This window comes from Opisthorchis viverrini, assembly GCF_000715545.1.
Source record: "Opisthorchis viverrini unplaced genomic scaffold opera_v5_59, whole genome shotgun sequence".
In the NCBI taxonomy this organism is placed as follows: Eukaryota; Metazoa; Platyhelminthes; class Trematoda; order Opisthorchiida; family Opisthorchiidae; genus Opisthorchis; species Opisthorchis viverrini.
The window spans coordinates 1957946-1976424 of record NW_008751715.1 but is presented as its reverse complement, the minus strand read 5'-3'; the positions used below and the strand labels follow the sequence as shown (position 1 = coordinate 1976424).

At 44.1% G+C, this 18479-nt stretch overlaps 2 protein-coding genes across 2 annotated transcripts in view; both read left to right on the top strand.

Annotated features, from left to right (window-relative positions):
- The window catches only part of T265_03898 (hypothetical protein), a gene marked incomplete at both ends in the record, with an annotated part of 36534 nt that extends 32875 nt beyond the window's left edge, over nucleotides 1-3659 (top strand). The window contains one exon of the mRNA XM_009168490.1: nucleotides 3503-3659. Within this exon, the coding sequence (XP_009166754.1) occupies nucleotides 3503-3659 (157 nt within the window). The remainder of the gene's footprint in view (nucleotides 1-3502) is intronic.
- Nucleotides 3660-10236: 6577 nt separating this feature from the next.
- Nucleotides 10237-18479, top strand: part of T265_13359 (hypothetical protein) — a gene marked incomplete at both ends in the record, with an annotated part of 97144 nt that continues 88901 nt past the window's right edge. Inside the window, one exon of the mRNA XM_009168499.1 lies at nucleotides 10237-10281. Within this exon, the coding sequence (XP_009166763.1) occupies nucleotides 10239-10281 (43 nt within the window). The remainder of the gene's footprint in view (nucleotides 10282-18479) is intronic.

Below are 18479 nucleotides of genomic sequence, written 5' to 3'. Positions count from 1 at the left end.
CAGTAAATCCCTGTGACATTTTTTAGCCGTGAATAATTTTCCTACCGCGGAATATATCGCTCACGCGAAACCATCTGTGAGAAATTTCGACAAGTGAATATTTCCTTTCACAACCAGTTACTGCATTTGGATCGGTGTAGTGGACTATTGGATCTACACATTCGTGAGTCCCCATTTGACTACTCATTCTTTTCCTATTGTGATTTTGTGGTTTTATATTGGTTACTTTGCTTGTTAATTTATCCGAACACGGTGATAAGGTCCTAGTCCGCTACATGCTCAACGAATCCCTTTGTCCCTTAGTCCTTTGGCGATAGAGATCCGTGGGTAAATCGATGATTCGGCAACCATTAGTATTATCGAACGCGGTGAAGTTAAAGTTAAAGGGGAGCGAATACTTGTCAGCCGTAAAACCTAGTGGTGTAAACTTGAGCCCTGCGATCCAAGGACCATACGCGCCCTCTAACGTGCACCCGTGGATGCAGATATAGCGAAGTGGGCGAGTACATGGTGTCGAACCCGTACGTTTATAGCCCTAATTCCCAGCTTCACTCGATTTTTGCTCTCTGATACCGATGTACCTTAATAAAATCGAGAGCTCGATCTTCCTCATCAGAACTCGTAAACAACACATATTCAACCAACAAAGAACACCCTTCTGGGCTTCAAGTAACTCCTCGTTCATGTTGAAGCATTCCATGGAGCATTCCATCTTCACTTCCGAAATCAAGTCGGCACTGCTATACCCAGTTTGATAGCGCGCCCGCAGCTATGTCCTTTCTTATTCTGACTGCATACTATCGCTCATTTGTTCCACTACTTGCAACCACGACCAATCTCACGCCTTATTCAGACTGTAAATTTATGGTCATGCGTTGTGGTACGCCACTCACCTGTTGGGACTAAACATCATTATGGTGGGGTAGCACTTTGTGGGTACAAAGTGCACACCAATGGTCAGACGACGTTGATCAGTTTATCCAAAAACACCTATGCCTCTTCCTCCTTTTCGAAGGTGAGAAGGACGTCTACATCCTCCAGATCGACAAGATTTTTGTCAGAAGACATTTGAAAATCGAACTCAGAAAACGTTTCAGTGTTCGCCTCATTGTCTCGTCGATAACAAAAGTATGTACAATAGGGAGAGGACACCGTTTTGTGCACGGAAGCTTTTGGCGCTTTCTGTATCTTTCTGTAACCGGTCTGCCCCTTCCCTACCTTCTGTCCACGACGATGGAAGACTGCGCGGTTTACAACTCTCACTCCAACTGCGTGCCCTTTCCGAAAATTATACTCCTTCTGCGAGATAAACCTCATAATCCACCTTCTTCAATGGAGAAAGGAAAAACTAAAATGTAATCAACTTTCGTCGGACGTTTTTTTCGGTCTGAGCGTGCCCTAGTTGTGGCATATGTCCTGAGCAATCCCCCTATGAATCGAAAGACCCATTGATAGAAGAGCAAAGGTGCTAGGAGAATCACCAAATACGCGTGATTTTACGCCTTTCAGGCAACTGCTTTTGAAAAATTCCACGCTCTTGAAATCGGGCAATGTCGCCTCGTTCAAGGAGCTAGGAATTGTGACACATTTTGACTGTCTGTTACTTCAGGCGGCATTCTAATTCCATGACACCATATCCCTAACATTTCTCAGACGAGTGTTACGTGCACGCACAAAACCGTCTCAGTGCGTTTAATTTGTGCAAAAGCAGTGGCCATCTTATTGTGCCGTATGCTTGTTCTGCACAAAAAACTCAATAGTTTATCCAACGGCACTTTTGGTGGCCCGGCATATCGGTGAAAATCAAACCTTGCCTCACGCCAGATATAACGTATGCTGACCATCACAAAAACTGAAAAAAAACTTACTCGTTGTGACGAATTACTTGGCTTCAGTGGGGCGCTTGCCGCAACCATATAGGGGTTTTTCATATCCAGGTTACGAATGCCCGATGCGCTTTGAGTTTGCACGGTCGCAATGGGCATGATTATTGTCTAAGCCGTTTCGATAATATTACCAACCTTAAAAGGTAAGAAAACATGCAAAGAAGTCAGCATTTCCACAAAAATTCTCATTGTTCTCATAGAGACAATGCGCGAAGCCACAGGCAGCCATTAAAATACTAATTCCACGTATATAGTGGACTCTGAGTTCGTCTAAACAACTCCCAATAAAACCGCGGCTATGTGGAGAGATCATGAGCGTTTGAATAATTACCATCAAGTGCTAAAACTTTGTGTCAAAGTATCCCTTCTTTGAACCACGGTTTCATAGAAATTTTGGGTATGTCCAGGACGCGGCTTTCTTGGGGGGTCCATTAGCCGCACAAAGCTCACAAACGTCTGGGGCATAACTTGTTGAGTAAGTGCGGTTAACAGCACCAATCAATCGACAGAATCGAACGCACCCTTGAAGTCAACAAATACCCAGATTTTTTATTGTCTGTTCATCTGACGTTGTCCTAACACTTGACGGGGTGGGAAGATGCGGTCACCGCAACCTCTGCCCAGTTGAAACCCCGGGTGTCACCGTAAGATGCTAGAAGCCTTATCACAACAAGTGTCAAACCAACAACGCGAGTACCTTTTTAGAAAATGGGAAATACTGGTGACTCACCCCAGTTGTCTGGGAAGGTCTTCTTCTCCCAGATAGACCCAACTAAACTAGACAGACAATGGACAAGAGCCCATCGTCATCCTTGAAATGGGTAGGTTGAAGGTCATCAGGACCAGCAGCACAATAATGCTTGTGTAGAGAAGTACACTGGAACTCTTCCTATACCAAAGGCGGCCCCGTATTAACGGATCACCTTTCTGTTGTAGGCCAGAATTCCGGATTGGGGTAGCAGGCAGATAGTTGAAATGCTGTTCAAAGTGCTGTTCAAGCGGTTCAAGCGTTCTGATCTGCTGCGTATCAGGTGGGCATGTTGATCTCCGAATATTTCGCTGACCAGAGGTTTCCGAGGGCTAGTTGAATGAGTTAGGTGTTGCAACTTCATATATATTTAAAATTGTCTCCAATCTTGTATGACTGCCTTCCCGGATAACAATTCAAAAGGACCGCCCTTTTTGAACTGGTGGAATTGAACTCTATTTCACTCTTGCAAAACATCCATCTTTTCCGTTTTCCTTACCGCGCAAATCGTTTTTACCGCTTTGATTATACTATTTTTGTACCAAAACCTTGGGCAGATATATATTGTTTTAATTCATGAGTTTGAGACGCGGTTTCGGTCACGCGTTGACTGTTGATCCATATCGGCTTTGCTTGCCTTTTGGAGTACCTCACCGTTTGTCAAAAACCGTTGAGGTTTGTAATTTTGTATTCCGTGTAACTACTTTCATTTTTATAGTACAGCACATTTGCGTAGCCATTCGTTCGGAGTTTTGCCAGTTTGGTTGCTTACCTTGGTGCTCGTTGCTCAAGAATTCGAAACGGACGTTACATTAGGTGAACAGCTTTCGGATGCTTCAAGCATTTTTTGCATCTTCCATTTCTTCAGCTTTTCAGGCACATCAAGCTTCTCGGTCTGCAAAGACACTCAGTTTCACCTAGCGTCAGATAATGCGTCGGGTGGAGCTGCCGTTGCGGCCAGGAGGAGTCTGTCGCCAAGTCTCCAGCAAAGACACAGTCCTGTCAGAGATCCAATGTTTGGATGAGATAGCTGCTTTGTACCGAAAATACACCTTCCGGCTTCGAGCAACCCTTCGAATATATTTTATTGTTGGCCATTTATATCCGATATCGGACCGTTTGGCAGGCATCTGGTAAGCTGGTTCTGATAGTTTCACTTGATTTCTTGGATGCTAGCTTCTCAGTGGTTAGGCGAGTTGTGCGCGTTTTGCGTAGACCTGAAAAACGCAGTCATAAGCGACAATGTACGAGTGCGCGCTCGCGCCCACGATGACGTCCCAGAAGGAGCAGCGGGTGACGACCAATCTTCGTAGCCGAGAGTTGACGGCGATATGGTCTATTTGGATTCGGGGCTCGTCTGCTATTGGGCACCATGTTTTCCATCGATTTTCGCTGTTCCGGAAATTGGTGCTGCAAAGAAACGGTCTGTGATCGGCGGAAATCTGAAATAAGCGATCCCCTTGCTCGTACAAGTAGTGCCCAATCCAGGACAACCACCTAATCGGGCTGCAGTGGACAAGTTAACTGGGTGTTCATTACCATCGACAATCTCTGACCTTTTAGCCCGCTGTAGAAGGTTGCCCACCGCGTCGTAGAAGCTGTCCTCGACAGATCAGAGCGTAAACATCCTTGTTTCTGGCGTACGTTCAAGCACTACATGTTGGCCCGATTGCTTCAGTGCGTGAACATTAACGGTTGGAACAAACATTTCGAAGTGTTTAGCGTTGTGACAGAACTTGGACGGACAGAATCTGCAGTTGGGTGTTACGCGGATGTGGAAAACCGTTAGTCTTAGTGCCCGGACCAGCGGATTAACTAATCGAATTTGGGTGAAAAGGGTGCACGACGGGAAACGAGAAAGTGCAAGAAAGGAGGCTTCAACAGTAGCATGTCTTCGCTTACTTGCTCTGTTGTACGCAGCAAGTAAGGCCCGTTCGAAGGCATTACCCCACAGCAGACAAGGCATAAGAGGATCGTTGGCTGTAAATGTCATAGTCGTACGGGGGCCGCTCGCTCTTTCAATCTACCCTGAGGTTCTTCCGTATATGTCACTGATATGAAGTTGGGCCTAACTTGCCGTTCACGACAGTGTTGCTACCCATTTTCCTTTCTACAATCTTGCCTAAATTATCCAAATACATGAGTGACTAAGGCAAACACCCCCGATGCTATTATGATGACCATTCAACTGTGCTCTGGAAGGTTTTCTCCATTTAAATCGCCATGGAACAAACGTTTTTCAATCCACAGACAACTAACATATATAGACATGATTTCGTCAATCCCGTATCATTACTCTAGACGGTCAACTGATCACACCTGTCTGTAATCCATCCTTTTAAAGCGCCCTGCCCGCCCCTCTATATTTGTCCCACCTGCTCGGCATATTGGGCTGCTCAGTACTCGCACAAAGGAACTGATTTCTCGGGAGCTGCGATATTTTCAGACTTGACATTTCATGGCGTAAAATGTCTGTGTAATGTATATATTTATGTGCTACTGCAAACCTTCTACATTGGTAATTTGTTTAAGTGAGCGAATCCTCAAGGTCAATCAACACCGACTGTGAATACTTTGTCTAATGTAATGAGAAATCGCGAATTGTGTAAAAAGGTGACTCACAATGGGAGAAACTTCCAAATGGTTATTCAGCTGAAATAGTTCTTTGGACATTCTAGAATCAACATGGCCTTTGTGGATGCAAATTATGAGGAGATGCCACTCGTGTAAACAATTTTTGCTCGATAATTGCTGTTACCAGTTAAAATTGCGTATTCCCTAATCATTATTGGCGAAAAATCTCACATATTTGTTGTTAACATGCTCAGTCTTACGTTGTAGCTTGCGAATTATGCTTGGAAGACCATGAAGTTGATTAACCATTGAAATGGAACCTACGTAGATCATAGCGGACAGCTGAACAAACTTGGCCGAAGCACACGGTTAACATGAGGCTATGGGTCTACGGTGCCCAATCTGGGGCCGAGGCCAGCATCTCTACCGGAGAAAAAGTTCAAAATAGGCAACATAAAAAGTTGAGTTTTACTGGTCGTCCTGATGAGCAGATATATTCTGCCTGGAGTTGCCTGAACCTCTCTGTCAGGAGCGTTCATTTGACCGCTGACGTCCTGAAATGAGGGAAAATATCAGGCAGGCTATCGAAACGTCACAAGGCGGCTGACAAACTTGAAAGAATGCTCACCCTAAAACGGGGGCCCTTCGGTGGCTGCGTCATAAACGCTGGTTCACATAACACCATCTTCAGTGGACATTCCGCATGCCTACTTGCAGTACCCCTCAAGAAACACGAGACTTACGTGGAATACATGGGGTCTCATTGCCAGACAAACTGTCTGGAGTTGATGGGTCACATGAAATCATCTGCGTCCCTTTCATCCAGCTGGCGCAGTGCAAAGTTAGTCGTATTAGGCAGACATTTACTGACGGCTGTCGTGTAGCGACGCCTTGGAGCCCGAGGACACGGGGAAACAAGAACTTCTAAAGCACACTGTGCTGAGATTCCGTGCTTCGGTCCAGGTCAACATCATAAGACGCCCTCTTTTTGGACCCGGCAGCAAGCACACCTTTGCTTTTTCTGGTGGTGCTGTGGGCAAGAACAAAAAGTAATTTATTTCTATGTGGACTCGCCTCTGGAACAAGCCCGTTGGGCACCACGGCACAGTTTCACCATTACCGGGATACCTTCTGTTTGGCATGCTCTAGCGTGTCGGAGCGGTGCACCCAGTCTTTAAGCCGCCATTTGCATTCTCCAGATGATTGTTGGTCACATTACCAAAGTGAACCATTCCAGGCTGTGCTTGTATGACCCATTATCGGGTGATGTACATCCAGAAGGCCATAAGATAAAAAACGAACCGAGGGTTCGTGCGGCGAAGAAGCTGTAGATGTTGCTGAAATCCGCGCACTTCTAATATGATAAACGAAAAACCTACTATACAGAGTCTAGATGATCCATGAGGTGGAATATGTGCCGGCATTTCGACGTATGTCTACGACCAAAAACATGGATATTAAAGGATGTATACGTGCTTCTCGATAGCCTTTCTGATATGAAGGGAAAAGCGTCATGTCACAGACGAACACAAAACTTGTCGCCCGCATTTGTGTCGCCAACTTCTACATAATAAAAGTATTAACCAGATAATGCTCGTCCAGCATTTCCCTGAATAGGTTGAACAGTTAATGCATGGAGGCAAACTATTCCCTCTCTACGAACGCATACCTAACCGGACGCCTTGTTCCCATGCCGTCCGTTATCAAGAAGGTATTCATCTTGTATCTACAGACTGGATAATAGGTGCTTTGAATAAAATTACCAGGGCGTTCCGTCTACATTCATCACATCTGGAAAACGTCGGAACAATGTTATCTGCTGCCATCAGGAGAAGCCTATGTGGCTATGGTGATATTTCTTTGACTGCCACACAAGCGCGCGCCCGGTCTCTCGAAGTTTTGCCAGGACCGGAGGCGCATCATCTGCCAGAAGAAAGCCCAACTACGTGGTACCTACTCACTACAATTCCGGCGGCAGTTGTACCTATCCTGACTAGTAAGAATCTTGCCGAATTTATCGGCTACAATCTTTATTTCAGAATCGGGGTTGCAGACGCCCCACCCGCCTTAGGTTAGCCATCGATTAACCAGAAGCCGAAAGTACAAAACTTTGACAATTTATTTTTCTGTTCAGCAAAATAAGAGTTGACCGCCAGTTGGTTCCTTTGCTTCCGTAGACAAAGCTGCACTGGACAACCGGTGCTTGGCATACTGTTTTCATTATCAAATACGCTCAACTTACTAGCTTCTTCGGATTCTCCGAATTTTCATTGGTCTTGAAGTTTGTCTGCTGCATCCCTAGTATACTTATTTGTAATGCAAAACAGCCATTGTGGTTCGCTTACTGAATGAACACACAACTACCACATATTTATCTTTCATGTATAACTTTAAGACCTTCTCAAATGCCTCAAAGCGTGAAAAAGCCACAGCCACAAATTTCTCAGTAAACGCTTGTGAAGCTACTTTCGAAGCCATAGAAGAATTTAAAAAATTACTAAAAACGGGGGTGGATTGTGGTGATTTTTGGACTGAGCATATATGCGGAGAAATGCAACATCTAGATATAAAAGTTTTATTTCACTCGCGAGAGCTTTGCAGAAAATGCATTGTGCGTTCAAGGCGCGGCGGGTTTTAGGCCACTACTATCCGTCCAAAAAACTTTCAAGAACTCCTCTTCCCCTGGCATCACCGACAATGCGAACGCCTGTACAAATTACGACTATTGATTCAGATATGTCCGGCCCCGAGGGATCTTCTTGAATCCATATTAAACCTCGTATTTTACCTTCTGCAATTAAGATTTGACAGGAAATCATGTATTCTTGAAGGTCTGTCGCGGTGTTTTAAGCCTTCTCCGACTGCAACTATACTACAATTTTGGCGCACAGCAGAGTAACTAAATACTCGTGGTGTAAGACCTCTAATACAGTTGGTTTCGCAAAGACTCCAAGCTCTTCCTTTGTCTGTGGTGAGACATGATTAGGTCACCTCATTCACCAACCACGCAACCGGAAAGTGCAGCTCACCGTTTCTCCGGTTTCTTGTTCGCGCACGCTCCGGTCTACTAATTTTTCCAGACATACCCAACTTTCAGAGTTAGTAAGTACATGTTACTTTGAGGTTGCACCGCACAAAATCCATTTCGTCAACAAACGTAACACACCCTCTACTGCTCCCAGCATTAACCGTACACAATAAATAATTAAAACTGTAATGGAATTCCACATCCTTGTCTAATAGCACTCAATGCTAGATTCAATGGGTTCTTCTCCATGCACTACTTGTTTGTTGAAGCTGACGGCAGTGCTTCGAGGGATGATTAACTCTTTCGTTTACATTCACTTTCCTTCACAAATTACGTTACTGTCCAACTCACACAGCGAACTCCTGATAAACTAGTTCATCATTTCAGAGGATCTATCCGCACAATCTCTTATGTGTTTGCTATCCCTTAGCACATAACCTCCATGTATACCTATTCAGTTTCCTCTATGCCTCTTGTACTGGACCAGCATTATATTAGCAAGCTCAGCCTGTCCTTGACGTCCAAGCTACCAAGACAGCCCTTGGTTGCCCGGTTATTAAGCCTAAATCTACTCACAACCTAACTCATCCGGCATCTTCTTTGCACCACCCCAGCTGTAATACACTAGATATTTTTCATCAGTACCTTGTCAAACAAACCAGACCCTACTGACCTCAGCCCATTCCCCCTCTTCCAATAGTTGAACGCTCTAGGTGATCTATATTCACTCCAACTGCTCTGTGCTTTACACCTAAATGGATTCCGAACCGAACTTAAACTATCTATGGTTCTACGTTGGGTTTGTTCTACCTCTGTAGATCGCCATGACCAACCGAAAATTCCGCCGCCCGCAAGATTACACATTCTCGGTGCAATTGTCTCAAACACGACGTCCTCAGAACATGGATGCCACGACACTACCCTACGCACTCCGATAACGCTCGCAAAGATTCCTTTCCTAATCTCTACTGTGTCCTCCCGCACACTCTTCCCTTTGCTTGCAAAAAAGGACAGTAACCTCTGAGACATGCCCGTTCTAATTAGCTGCGCCTATCGTTCAGATCTGACCATCCTGGTGGGCTTTCGGTTTGAACGGCCTACAAATTAAGTGAGTTTCCTCAGAGTTCTTGTTCTGTCCCATGCGCTGACGTCAACTTACCCTTCCAGCGAACTTTCACAGCCGACGCCACTGCGTCTACGCTTTCACTATATAACGTGGTTATGCTACCGCATGCTACCAGATGCCCGTATTACGAACTTCTTTCCTTAATTACCCCCACCTACAATTTTCTGAACCTTCGCCGTAGACTCACCTGCCCAAGGCCAGGCAGCATCGGCAGTCGTTTTGGATTTTAGACCTAGCTGACCGGCCGGATCAGTGCAACACTGCTCCTTCACCATAAAGCAAATTCTTCGAAGTGCTCGTGTTTATCTGCAGAAAATCCAAAGCGCGGTTATTGCCCTGCTTTGTCAACAGTTGTAAACGTATAATTCCTTTGAAATTCCGCGAAACCATCTCCTAATCATTATAATTTTTCCATGTAGACTCACCTGCCCAAGGCCAGGCAGCATCGGCAGTCGTTTTGGATTTTAGACCTAGCTGACCGGCCGGATCAGTGCAACACTGCTCCTTCACCATAAAGCAAATTCTTCGAAGTGCTCGTGTTTATCTGCAGAAAATCCAAAGCGCGGTTATTGCCCTGCTTTGTCAACAGTTGTAAACGTATAATTCCTTTGAAATTCCGCGAAACCATCTCCTAATCATTATAATTTTTCCATACCCCACAAAATTGCGTAATCGAATAGACCACCCCGGAATCGAACTAGCCTTACCCAAACTATCCCAGATAAATTATTATCCAGTGTGCTCCACTATTATTTTTATTACTAGTATGATTATGGATGTCGTCCACTATTGCGCAACTGCACGTCAGTAACAGATTGTGTGGCCAAGTAGTTAGGTACATTTCAACTGGTATGATCGGTAGTCCGGTAGGAAATGCTTGCCGAACTGAGTCAACAAGCTTTTTTCGAAGCTGAACAGAGTAAGCCTATTGAAAGGCAGCCCTTGTGATGCATTTTGTGCTGATATTTCAACGGTCCTCCTACCTTTGTTTTATGGTGCAAATGTTCTAGGTCGTTTATTAATTTTGTGAACTCAAATTTCGTCGCGTGCACCGGATATCGCGCTTCAAGCTGTTGGCAGTCCAGTAAGCTTGGTGTGTAGTATGTTGCTTGGAATACTTTTCTACATCTTTTGCTACTGGAAGCTCATGGACTCCGAAACTTTGGCGCTTTCGTAATTTCACTGCTAACTAGGTACTAGTCGCGAAGTTAATCTCACTGTTCAGCATTCATCAGAGCATGTTTGCAGTTCACGCGTGAGTTTGCCATCATTTTGCTTGTCACATCTTATTACGATTTCAAAAGTTCAAAGGGCATATCCTTTAGTCGAGCTGTGTCTAGTACTGAATGAACAGCTCAATGAGACGCTGCCTGTGAGATCTCTCAGAGTCTTACCGTTGTAGCTTATAATCAAAGTGTATTTGTATAACATCCGTAACACTTTAAACTAGACACTATCACCCGTTGATCTTAGAATGCTGGTGGCCATAATACACAAGAAGGGTAGGCGGAAAATGCAGCCAGATCCAAACGTCGCCAAATGTTGTAGAAAAGCCGAAATTGGCAGTGAACTGGGCTAATTTCCAATGCCTTCGAGTTCGTTAGGGCGAAGCTTCAAACTGTTTCCCGAGGGAGCTGTTTTCGAAGACGCAGACTGTGGTGAGAAATGACTAAGTGCGCATGATATGGCTTGTTGACAATTGAAGCTGACCATTCGGTATTCTGGCACTCGTTCTAGTATTGAATGAAGCATTCAGCGATGCAATCGATTATCAGTTCCATATACAAATTACTAGAATACGGATCACCGATCTGTTTTCTAGTCATCAAGGGCAGGTTCTGTCGATCCGAACGAATTCAGTGAACAGCTATGTAGCTGTAAGGTACCCATAGCACTGCTTGACTTCCGAGAAACCTGCGGGGATCTGGTTCTCGCATACTAGTCTGCAGTCGGACGCTTTCTATGTTAGCCATGAAGTTCCACTATGGGTTGCGTAGCCGTAAAACAGCCACTAATCAGGTGATAGTAGTCCGATTGGCCAACCAGTTCCGGCTGCGCGGTTGAAATAGGAGTGACCATGCGGCAGCGTTACTGATTTATTATTTCAACCAGACTCAGGCAATGCTTCGAAGACACTGATCGTCACACAGTTTTCTTCCGACGTCCTCAGCTCGCATTGGTCAGGCGCACCGTAGCATTGCGAACTCAATTATTACAGACAAGGTGATATGCTAATGCCACAGCTTCATACTGACAAAACCCGTTCTTGCCTCGATCCGGATGGACATATCATCATCGTCTCGATCAACTTATGTGGATGCATGGGGTTAGGCTTTAATTCTAATCGGTTTTGAAGGGGCATTCTTAACTCTATGTATAAAGCGCATTCCAAGCTGAGTCATACGTATTTCAATAATCTATTATGGTCTGTATTTCTACTGGGTCAGAATCAGTTGAGCAGTAGCACTTGAATAGAGAAATACACTCGGACAATTGACGGTACCACTGACCGATTACTGAACTCTCGTTTTCTCCTTGTGTTTCTCCGACATCTGCCTTAATTTGACCATTCGATAGACTTATGTCATATAGGGCACGGCTGTTTCCAGTGGAAAGAGGGCTCTCCTTTCTCCGGNTATAGGGCACGGCTGTTTCCAGTGGAAAGAGTGCTCTCCTTTCTCCTGAGCCTTCGTTGTCCTTCAAAGCTCTCGATATTTCCTCAGACCGTTATTTGGCTTTCGAGAGATTTGTTTAATGTGCCGCTCTACTTGTTTCTTGCTGATTTAACGTCCTAGCATCAATCAGACCTAGTGATCCCGACGATATCCACTGGTCATCTGGTTGTATCGAGAAGTCCTTAGACGGCTTTGAACTCTGATAGCTTATCATCTTTTACATTTTGTCATACCTCATTCGTATGCTCGTCTTCAGTACTGCATTGGAGTTGTCTTTGACGTGCAATGGAGTAAGAATAGAAAGGACTGTAGGCCTAAAAGCTGGGGTTTATTCATCCACAACTTCTACACTGCGGGCTAAAACGATAAAAGGTGGTTCAACAGTGGACGATGAAGCGTCTTGGAAAGCGGAGCAAATATGCGACATTGACCCCCTCCATTGAGACAGACGCTTGTAGGATTTCGTTTTGTAATCGGATGACGTCAGACAAGAAATACTTGTCCGCTGTTTTACAACCAATGCGTGTTCAGTAGGATTCGATATTCCAGTTTTCGAGGCAGAGGAGTCAGACAGTTGTGGCTTAATAAACAAATCATTATAAGCCTGTGGTTGCTGATGCTCGGATACTGAAACGCATGATAAATCTGCAGAAGACGCCAAGTTATGTAAGAGGGCCGTTTCTTCTGTGCCGTTGGAGTGTATATGCTTACTCGGCCTTACACTCTAAGACTTTTTGACTACGGGGTCATACTTTGAAGTCATATATTTGGTCGCATCAGAACTGTTCCTGGGGGAAGCAACTAGTGCGGCAATGATGTACCGGTCGCGGAAGAATGCGACCCGTGTAGTGTAGTGCAAATCGCGAAATCAGACGCATCCGTTTCGAGTATCAGAGATATTCTCGGATCGATAGTGACCACGGCAGCACTCACTAACTCATTTCGAGACGTTCAAACGCTTTCAGGGACTGGAAAGATTGTATTCTGTAATTGGGCTGATTATATCCAATGAGAATAGTATGCGAAAAAGCCAACTACTCGCTACTGATGCCTTAGGTCCTTCGAAACGGGTAGTTCTTGGGAGACCCTGAAACTTTCAGGGTCTATTTTGATTATACCTTCAGTGAATTCATAGGCAAGGAGTCTACGTTAAGTGATGGAAATTGTGCTTCTGTCGTGATTTAACTGAAGGCCACAATTTTGTTTTACGGCAAGAAAACGCTGGAGATTTTGACCGTGTTCTTCTTAGCCCTTTCCACAAATGATGACATTTTCCACATAGGCGTATATCCCAGTGGGTTTCTCAACATGTATTTTGTTATCCGTAACCTTTAAACGCATACTACCCCATTCATTACTCCAAACGCTCTTCGGTGAAGTTGATAGAGATTGCTGCAAGCCTCAAAAGCCGTGTAGTTGACGTCGCATTTCTTAATGATATTTGATGATACTCACTTCCGGGATCAAGCGTGGAGATGATTGTTTTGCAAAAAGGATTCCGAATGTCTTTGCGCTAGTTCGATGGATTTAGTATGATCATAGGTGGTTTTAGAATTCAGCGACTTATGTTCCAATAGCCTTTGACGAATGGTGTTCTAGGAAAGATCAATAAACACGTCTCGTAAATGCTTCATCAGTATGCTTTTCTGCACTGATAGCCGTAAAGCTGTAATCTGGCAACAAACTCCGGAGCTTTTGCACAAGTTGATCAAGATTTCGATCTCTCGTGCTTGCAATTATTCAAAATATTGCGGATGAATATTTCATCTTTTAGTTGTACATAAATTTTTCGCAAGGTTGCAATAGCTGGCTTATCATGCTTACAGCTTTTGATAAAGCGATAAACAGTAAGAAAAATGTAACTGAACAAGGTTTCCAGTTTATCTGGTGGACGGGAAGCAATTTTTTCAAGGAATTTCGCGAAGGTATAAAACCAGTGTTACCAGATATCTGCTCAACCTTTAGTGATGGGACCAGTATCGAACCGTTCCGGGCGTAAGAATCGATCGATTGTCCAGTAAAACTTCTTAAATGAATAACTTATTGTGTTTGACGAGGAATAGAATGCCGCGGCAATCAGAGTAAGAATGGAAAAGACTGAAGGTCCATAAGCTAGGCTTTATCCATCCCAAACTTTGACACCGCCAGCTAAGACGAGAAACAGTGATTTAACAATGAACGGTGAAATGGTTTGAGAAACACTGAAAATATACAACAACTGATTGAGCTCAAGAAAGCTAAGTAGTTAAAGCGTGAATTTACTGACTGGAAGGTCCGTGATTCGAACCCAATCTCTGCATCTCGACCGCTACCGTCTGGGCTTGGGCAAACTAGCAGTATCTCTGTTCTCTTCTTCCTTCGAGTAACTTGGCAGCCAGGTACCGAGAGGGTCTAACAGCTGAACGATTATCATAAGTTACAACAACTGATTCATTATAAAGGATAGCTGAGCTAGACCAGGTCTATATCATCGAGTGAAGGTGATTTTCTGATGATAATGATGAATTTACATACATTCTGATGAATTGCGAAGGTCTGAAGAGGCGTTTTGACAGATGAGCTCGCACTACGGCGTGATGCGGGCAAGTCTTGCATTTCATAAGGACTGACAGTTTTGAATCTTATCTCCCCATCACTGTTTGATAGTCACTTAATCTAACTGGCCTCACAGTTGATTTGTACTGATTTGTAGTCGCCAGGATACATGTGAACTTTTGTGTTGGTCAGAAACAACTGGTGGTAGGCGCTTAACCAGACTAGTCCTTGCAACGGGCATCCTTATTACCTGCAAAGTTGCCTATGTCATTGCTTATTGTTTGATAAATCAGCTTAGATAAACCTCGATAGCAACCGTCCTAAATGGCAACCGTCATAAATTTATGGTAAAATCAGTCACCGGTTTCTTGTTGAATGGAAATGAGCTCGCTTAGGCTCGAATGGAGGCAAAGACGACTGTTCACTGGAATCGAATCCAACAAAGCTCGTTCAGTCCTGGGTCTCTCTGTTGCCCTACGCTACGAGTTCCCGCTTGTGGACCACCAAACACAGAGTGAGATGTGAGAGAGCTGATGGGCACTTTAGGATGCATGGCTACGCTTGTGTTTTTGTCTCAGTGACATCCCACACATCTACCTTTAAAGACTGTATTGTCTGGGTGAGCATTTCCTTTTTGCCAGTTTGTCGCAGATTACGGACGTTAAAGAATCCTATGAAAAAAGATACCGTGGATTCGTCAGTGATATTTTGCTTGTTTTGAATAACAGCGCGTTTGGTAAACCACAAGATAAGATAAGATAATCGACACTCCAGGGTTTCACGGACAGCCGTTTGTGAGGTGGCAAGGAATTGGGGGGTGTTGGTGAACAAAGAACTAGGAAGGTTACTAGTACATTCCGGTTGCCTAGGTCGAGGAAAGTTTTTTTTTGAGGTGCCTGAGTGTCAGCCTCTGAATCAGGAATCGCAAGGCAGTACAGGAAGGGTTGTATCCTTGAGAACCCAACTTGAACCGATGAATCACTAGTCTGACCTGCTCGACTACAAGGACCTGGACTAACCCAAGTACGCCTCGAAAAAGGCATTGATACTTCCTGGTGCTATTGCGCGAGGCAGCTGAGTTTTGGATCCTTGCTAGGTCTTAAGTCTATTTCAGTCGATTTTACTTAGTCGCCAATCGTGACGGTCAAGTGCTGAATGGTTGGAGTGTGCGGTTTTAAGATTGACGTTCTCTATCGCGTCCATCTTCAGAGGTAGGCAAGACCAAACGGTTTTTCTCGAGAGTGATCGAACCGGTTTGAACATCAGCAAGTTTGGGAACCATGAAGATATCCTTAGAATGCTGATCATTATTCGGTGGATAGTGGGATGAGTAACTATATGCACATTTGTTAAGTCCGTTTCTGAAGAATACCACTCCAATAACTTCCTTGGTTGATCTTATCAATTAAAATAATTCTGTCAAATGAGTTCACGTTGATGGCAACACTTGATTCATGTGCTATCGATGAGATTGATTGCATCGTATCCCCGGTCGAGGTATCGAACGCCATATTGCGTTCTACAATCTACAGAATAGTAACAGTTCAGCCTTTTAACCATTGGGGCGACCGGTTTTGACTGATTCCACCAGTGGTCGCTATAGTAGAATTGCAATTGTACGACTCAGTTATTCTTTGCGTCATAGGTAACATATTGTTCCGTAGTACCTGTTGAGGTTGCTATTGATGTATTACGGCTTGTGATGCATGTCAGTGTGACAGTTCCTGTTGGATCAGCTTTGACAACTACTCAGAATAGCCGTTTTTGATTTCCGTGGTGTACTGTTTTCCGGAAATTCACGCCCGGTGCTCAGTTCATCCACGGCAATTTCTTTGTTTTGCGGTCTATTTTTCGATTGCATCTAAGGCTTGGTTTTGTATTTTGTGGGTTGGAATAGGCTGTCCTGCTCTAATCCGGCTGATTCGTCTTTAAGCCTATTTACAGGCCTGGGATAATCTCTTGAACCAGAGGCCAAAATGGTTGTTGCTTTCGTTGTACTTGCTTGTCCGTTAACTCCATATTCCTCCTACTCATCCTAGCACATACTCATATCCATGCAGCATTTGCTCTAATGTAGTCTTGTTGAAGTATTGAGTCGGTGTAGCGTTCAGATAGTCTTTACTCGGTCTGGGCATCATAAAACGGGTCACTTTCTAAGGAATTCCGGTCTACACCAAAGACCCGCAATAACTGTCAGAAATAGTATTTTTTTACAGGAGTTCCCAATAGTCTTGGTAATCCGGTCTTCTTTCTTTCTCCGGTAAACATATCCCTTTTTATTTGGTTTCAGTCAGAAGGCGGAGCTGCGTTTGCTTGCTTTGGAAATACCACTTCCTTGAACACCGCCCATGCACAAGCAGTTGTGGATTTCATTTACCAATATGACTTCATGTGTTCATGATATTCACGTTTCCTGTGGATGTGTTGTCGATCGCTCTACATAATCCATCGGTTCGCAGCACTCATGTGGAATATTTTTCTGTGCAAGGCAATGCGAACTGAATGGGACTTTACTCAAGCCGTGCTGAAAGTCATGTGTTTTTATGCCTTCATTCAGCACACAGTTGCGCCAGGTGAGTTCGACTTATTTGCATGCTTGTAATCTCGGAGCTGATTGTGAGCGTTTGAAGCCTTTCTATATGTGAACATTTTCGTTCATCCAAAGCCGTCACTCTGCACCATCCATTTTCATTCTCCATGTGTTTGTACTGTGATACTACAGTTATTTTCTTCTGAACAGCCCACCTCTAAAATAACCGCTTTCCTGGTTATTCGGGCCGGCGTGTCAATTATAGAAACATGTTGGAAAGAGCCAATTTTGACTTGTGATGTGTAGTTCAACCAAATTCAACCCTAGACGTCATAACCAACTTCAGTTATGCGATACTTCTTATGTTTATTGTGTAAACATGCAATGTCCGTCTTTAACAGAATCATACAACTCAACTATCAGACTTTCTGCTGCTTATCGTGATCCTCTTTCTCCCAGGATCAGATTGAGCAGGTTCAGTTTTCTCGCATCTTCTCTGAAAGGCCGTGGCTAGCGTTCATCTTGTGGTGTAATACTGCTGTGCTAACGCTTCCCTGTAGTATTTCCCAGCTTTTCAGATTCAGTGAAGATAGGGCGCCAATAACCCCGAAATGTTTCTTGTTACGATAAAATATAATTTGAGAGCACTAAGTACTAGCGTTAGTTTGGCGGGACGATCTCTTTTCTGACCTTGGTGTGCGTCGGAATTCATACTGGGATGATTGTGATGATCGCAATCTCTTCGGTTGTTTGACGGTGCATTTATTTGAGGTTTGAATTAGGAATATGTTAGTTCAACCTCATCACTATCCACTATTGAGGCTCCTTATTCGAAGTCTTAACCTTACGGATCTGGTCTTTGTTTCGCTCACTACTTCTGAGGGGTTTACTAAGCCGTATGGTGATTATACTTTTAAAAGCGGCCACTACTGACGGCACTCTTCTGCAAAGAGCTCTTGTTGAATAGAATGGTATCTGAGGTGTCACCAAAATCATCCAAGTAATTTGTTTTCCACTGCCTTTTGGGCAAGTCATATTGAGTCATATTTTTGTGGCATTAAATCTTAGATTCCATTAATCCCTACATATTTTCTTGCATGGTAAAGGTTTTTTTTAATTCCACAATTTCATCTTACCTTTCGGAGTTTCCTCATGCCGAGGTGACCCCGAACAAAACCGATCATTGACGCAGTAACTGTAAGCTGACATGCTTTGTTGAAGACAAGAATTTTTATCCGAACCACTCCTATGGAGTGATTGTCGTTATCTCAAGCGATCGTTGTGGTGGTCACTTATATCCCATAGCGACGATACAACAGTATTTCCGCCACATTTTTGCTTGACGTGAAGTATGCCATAGAAATGTTATTTCAATAC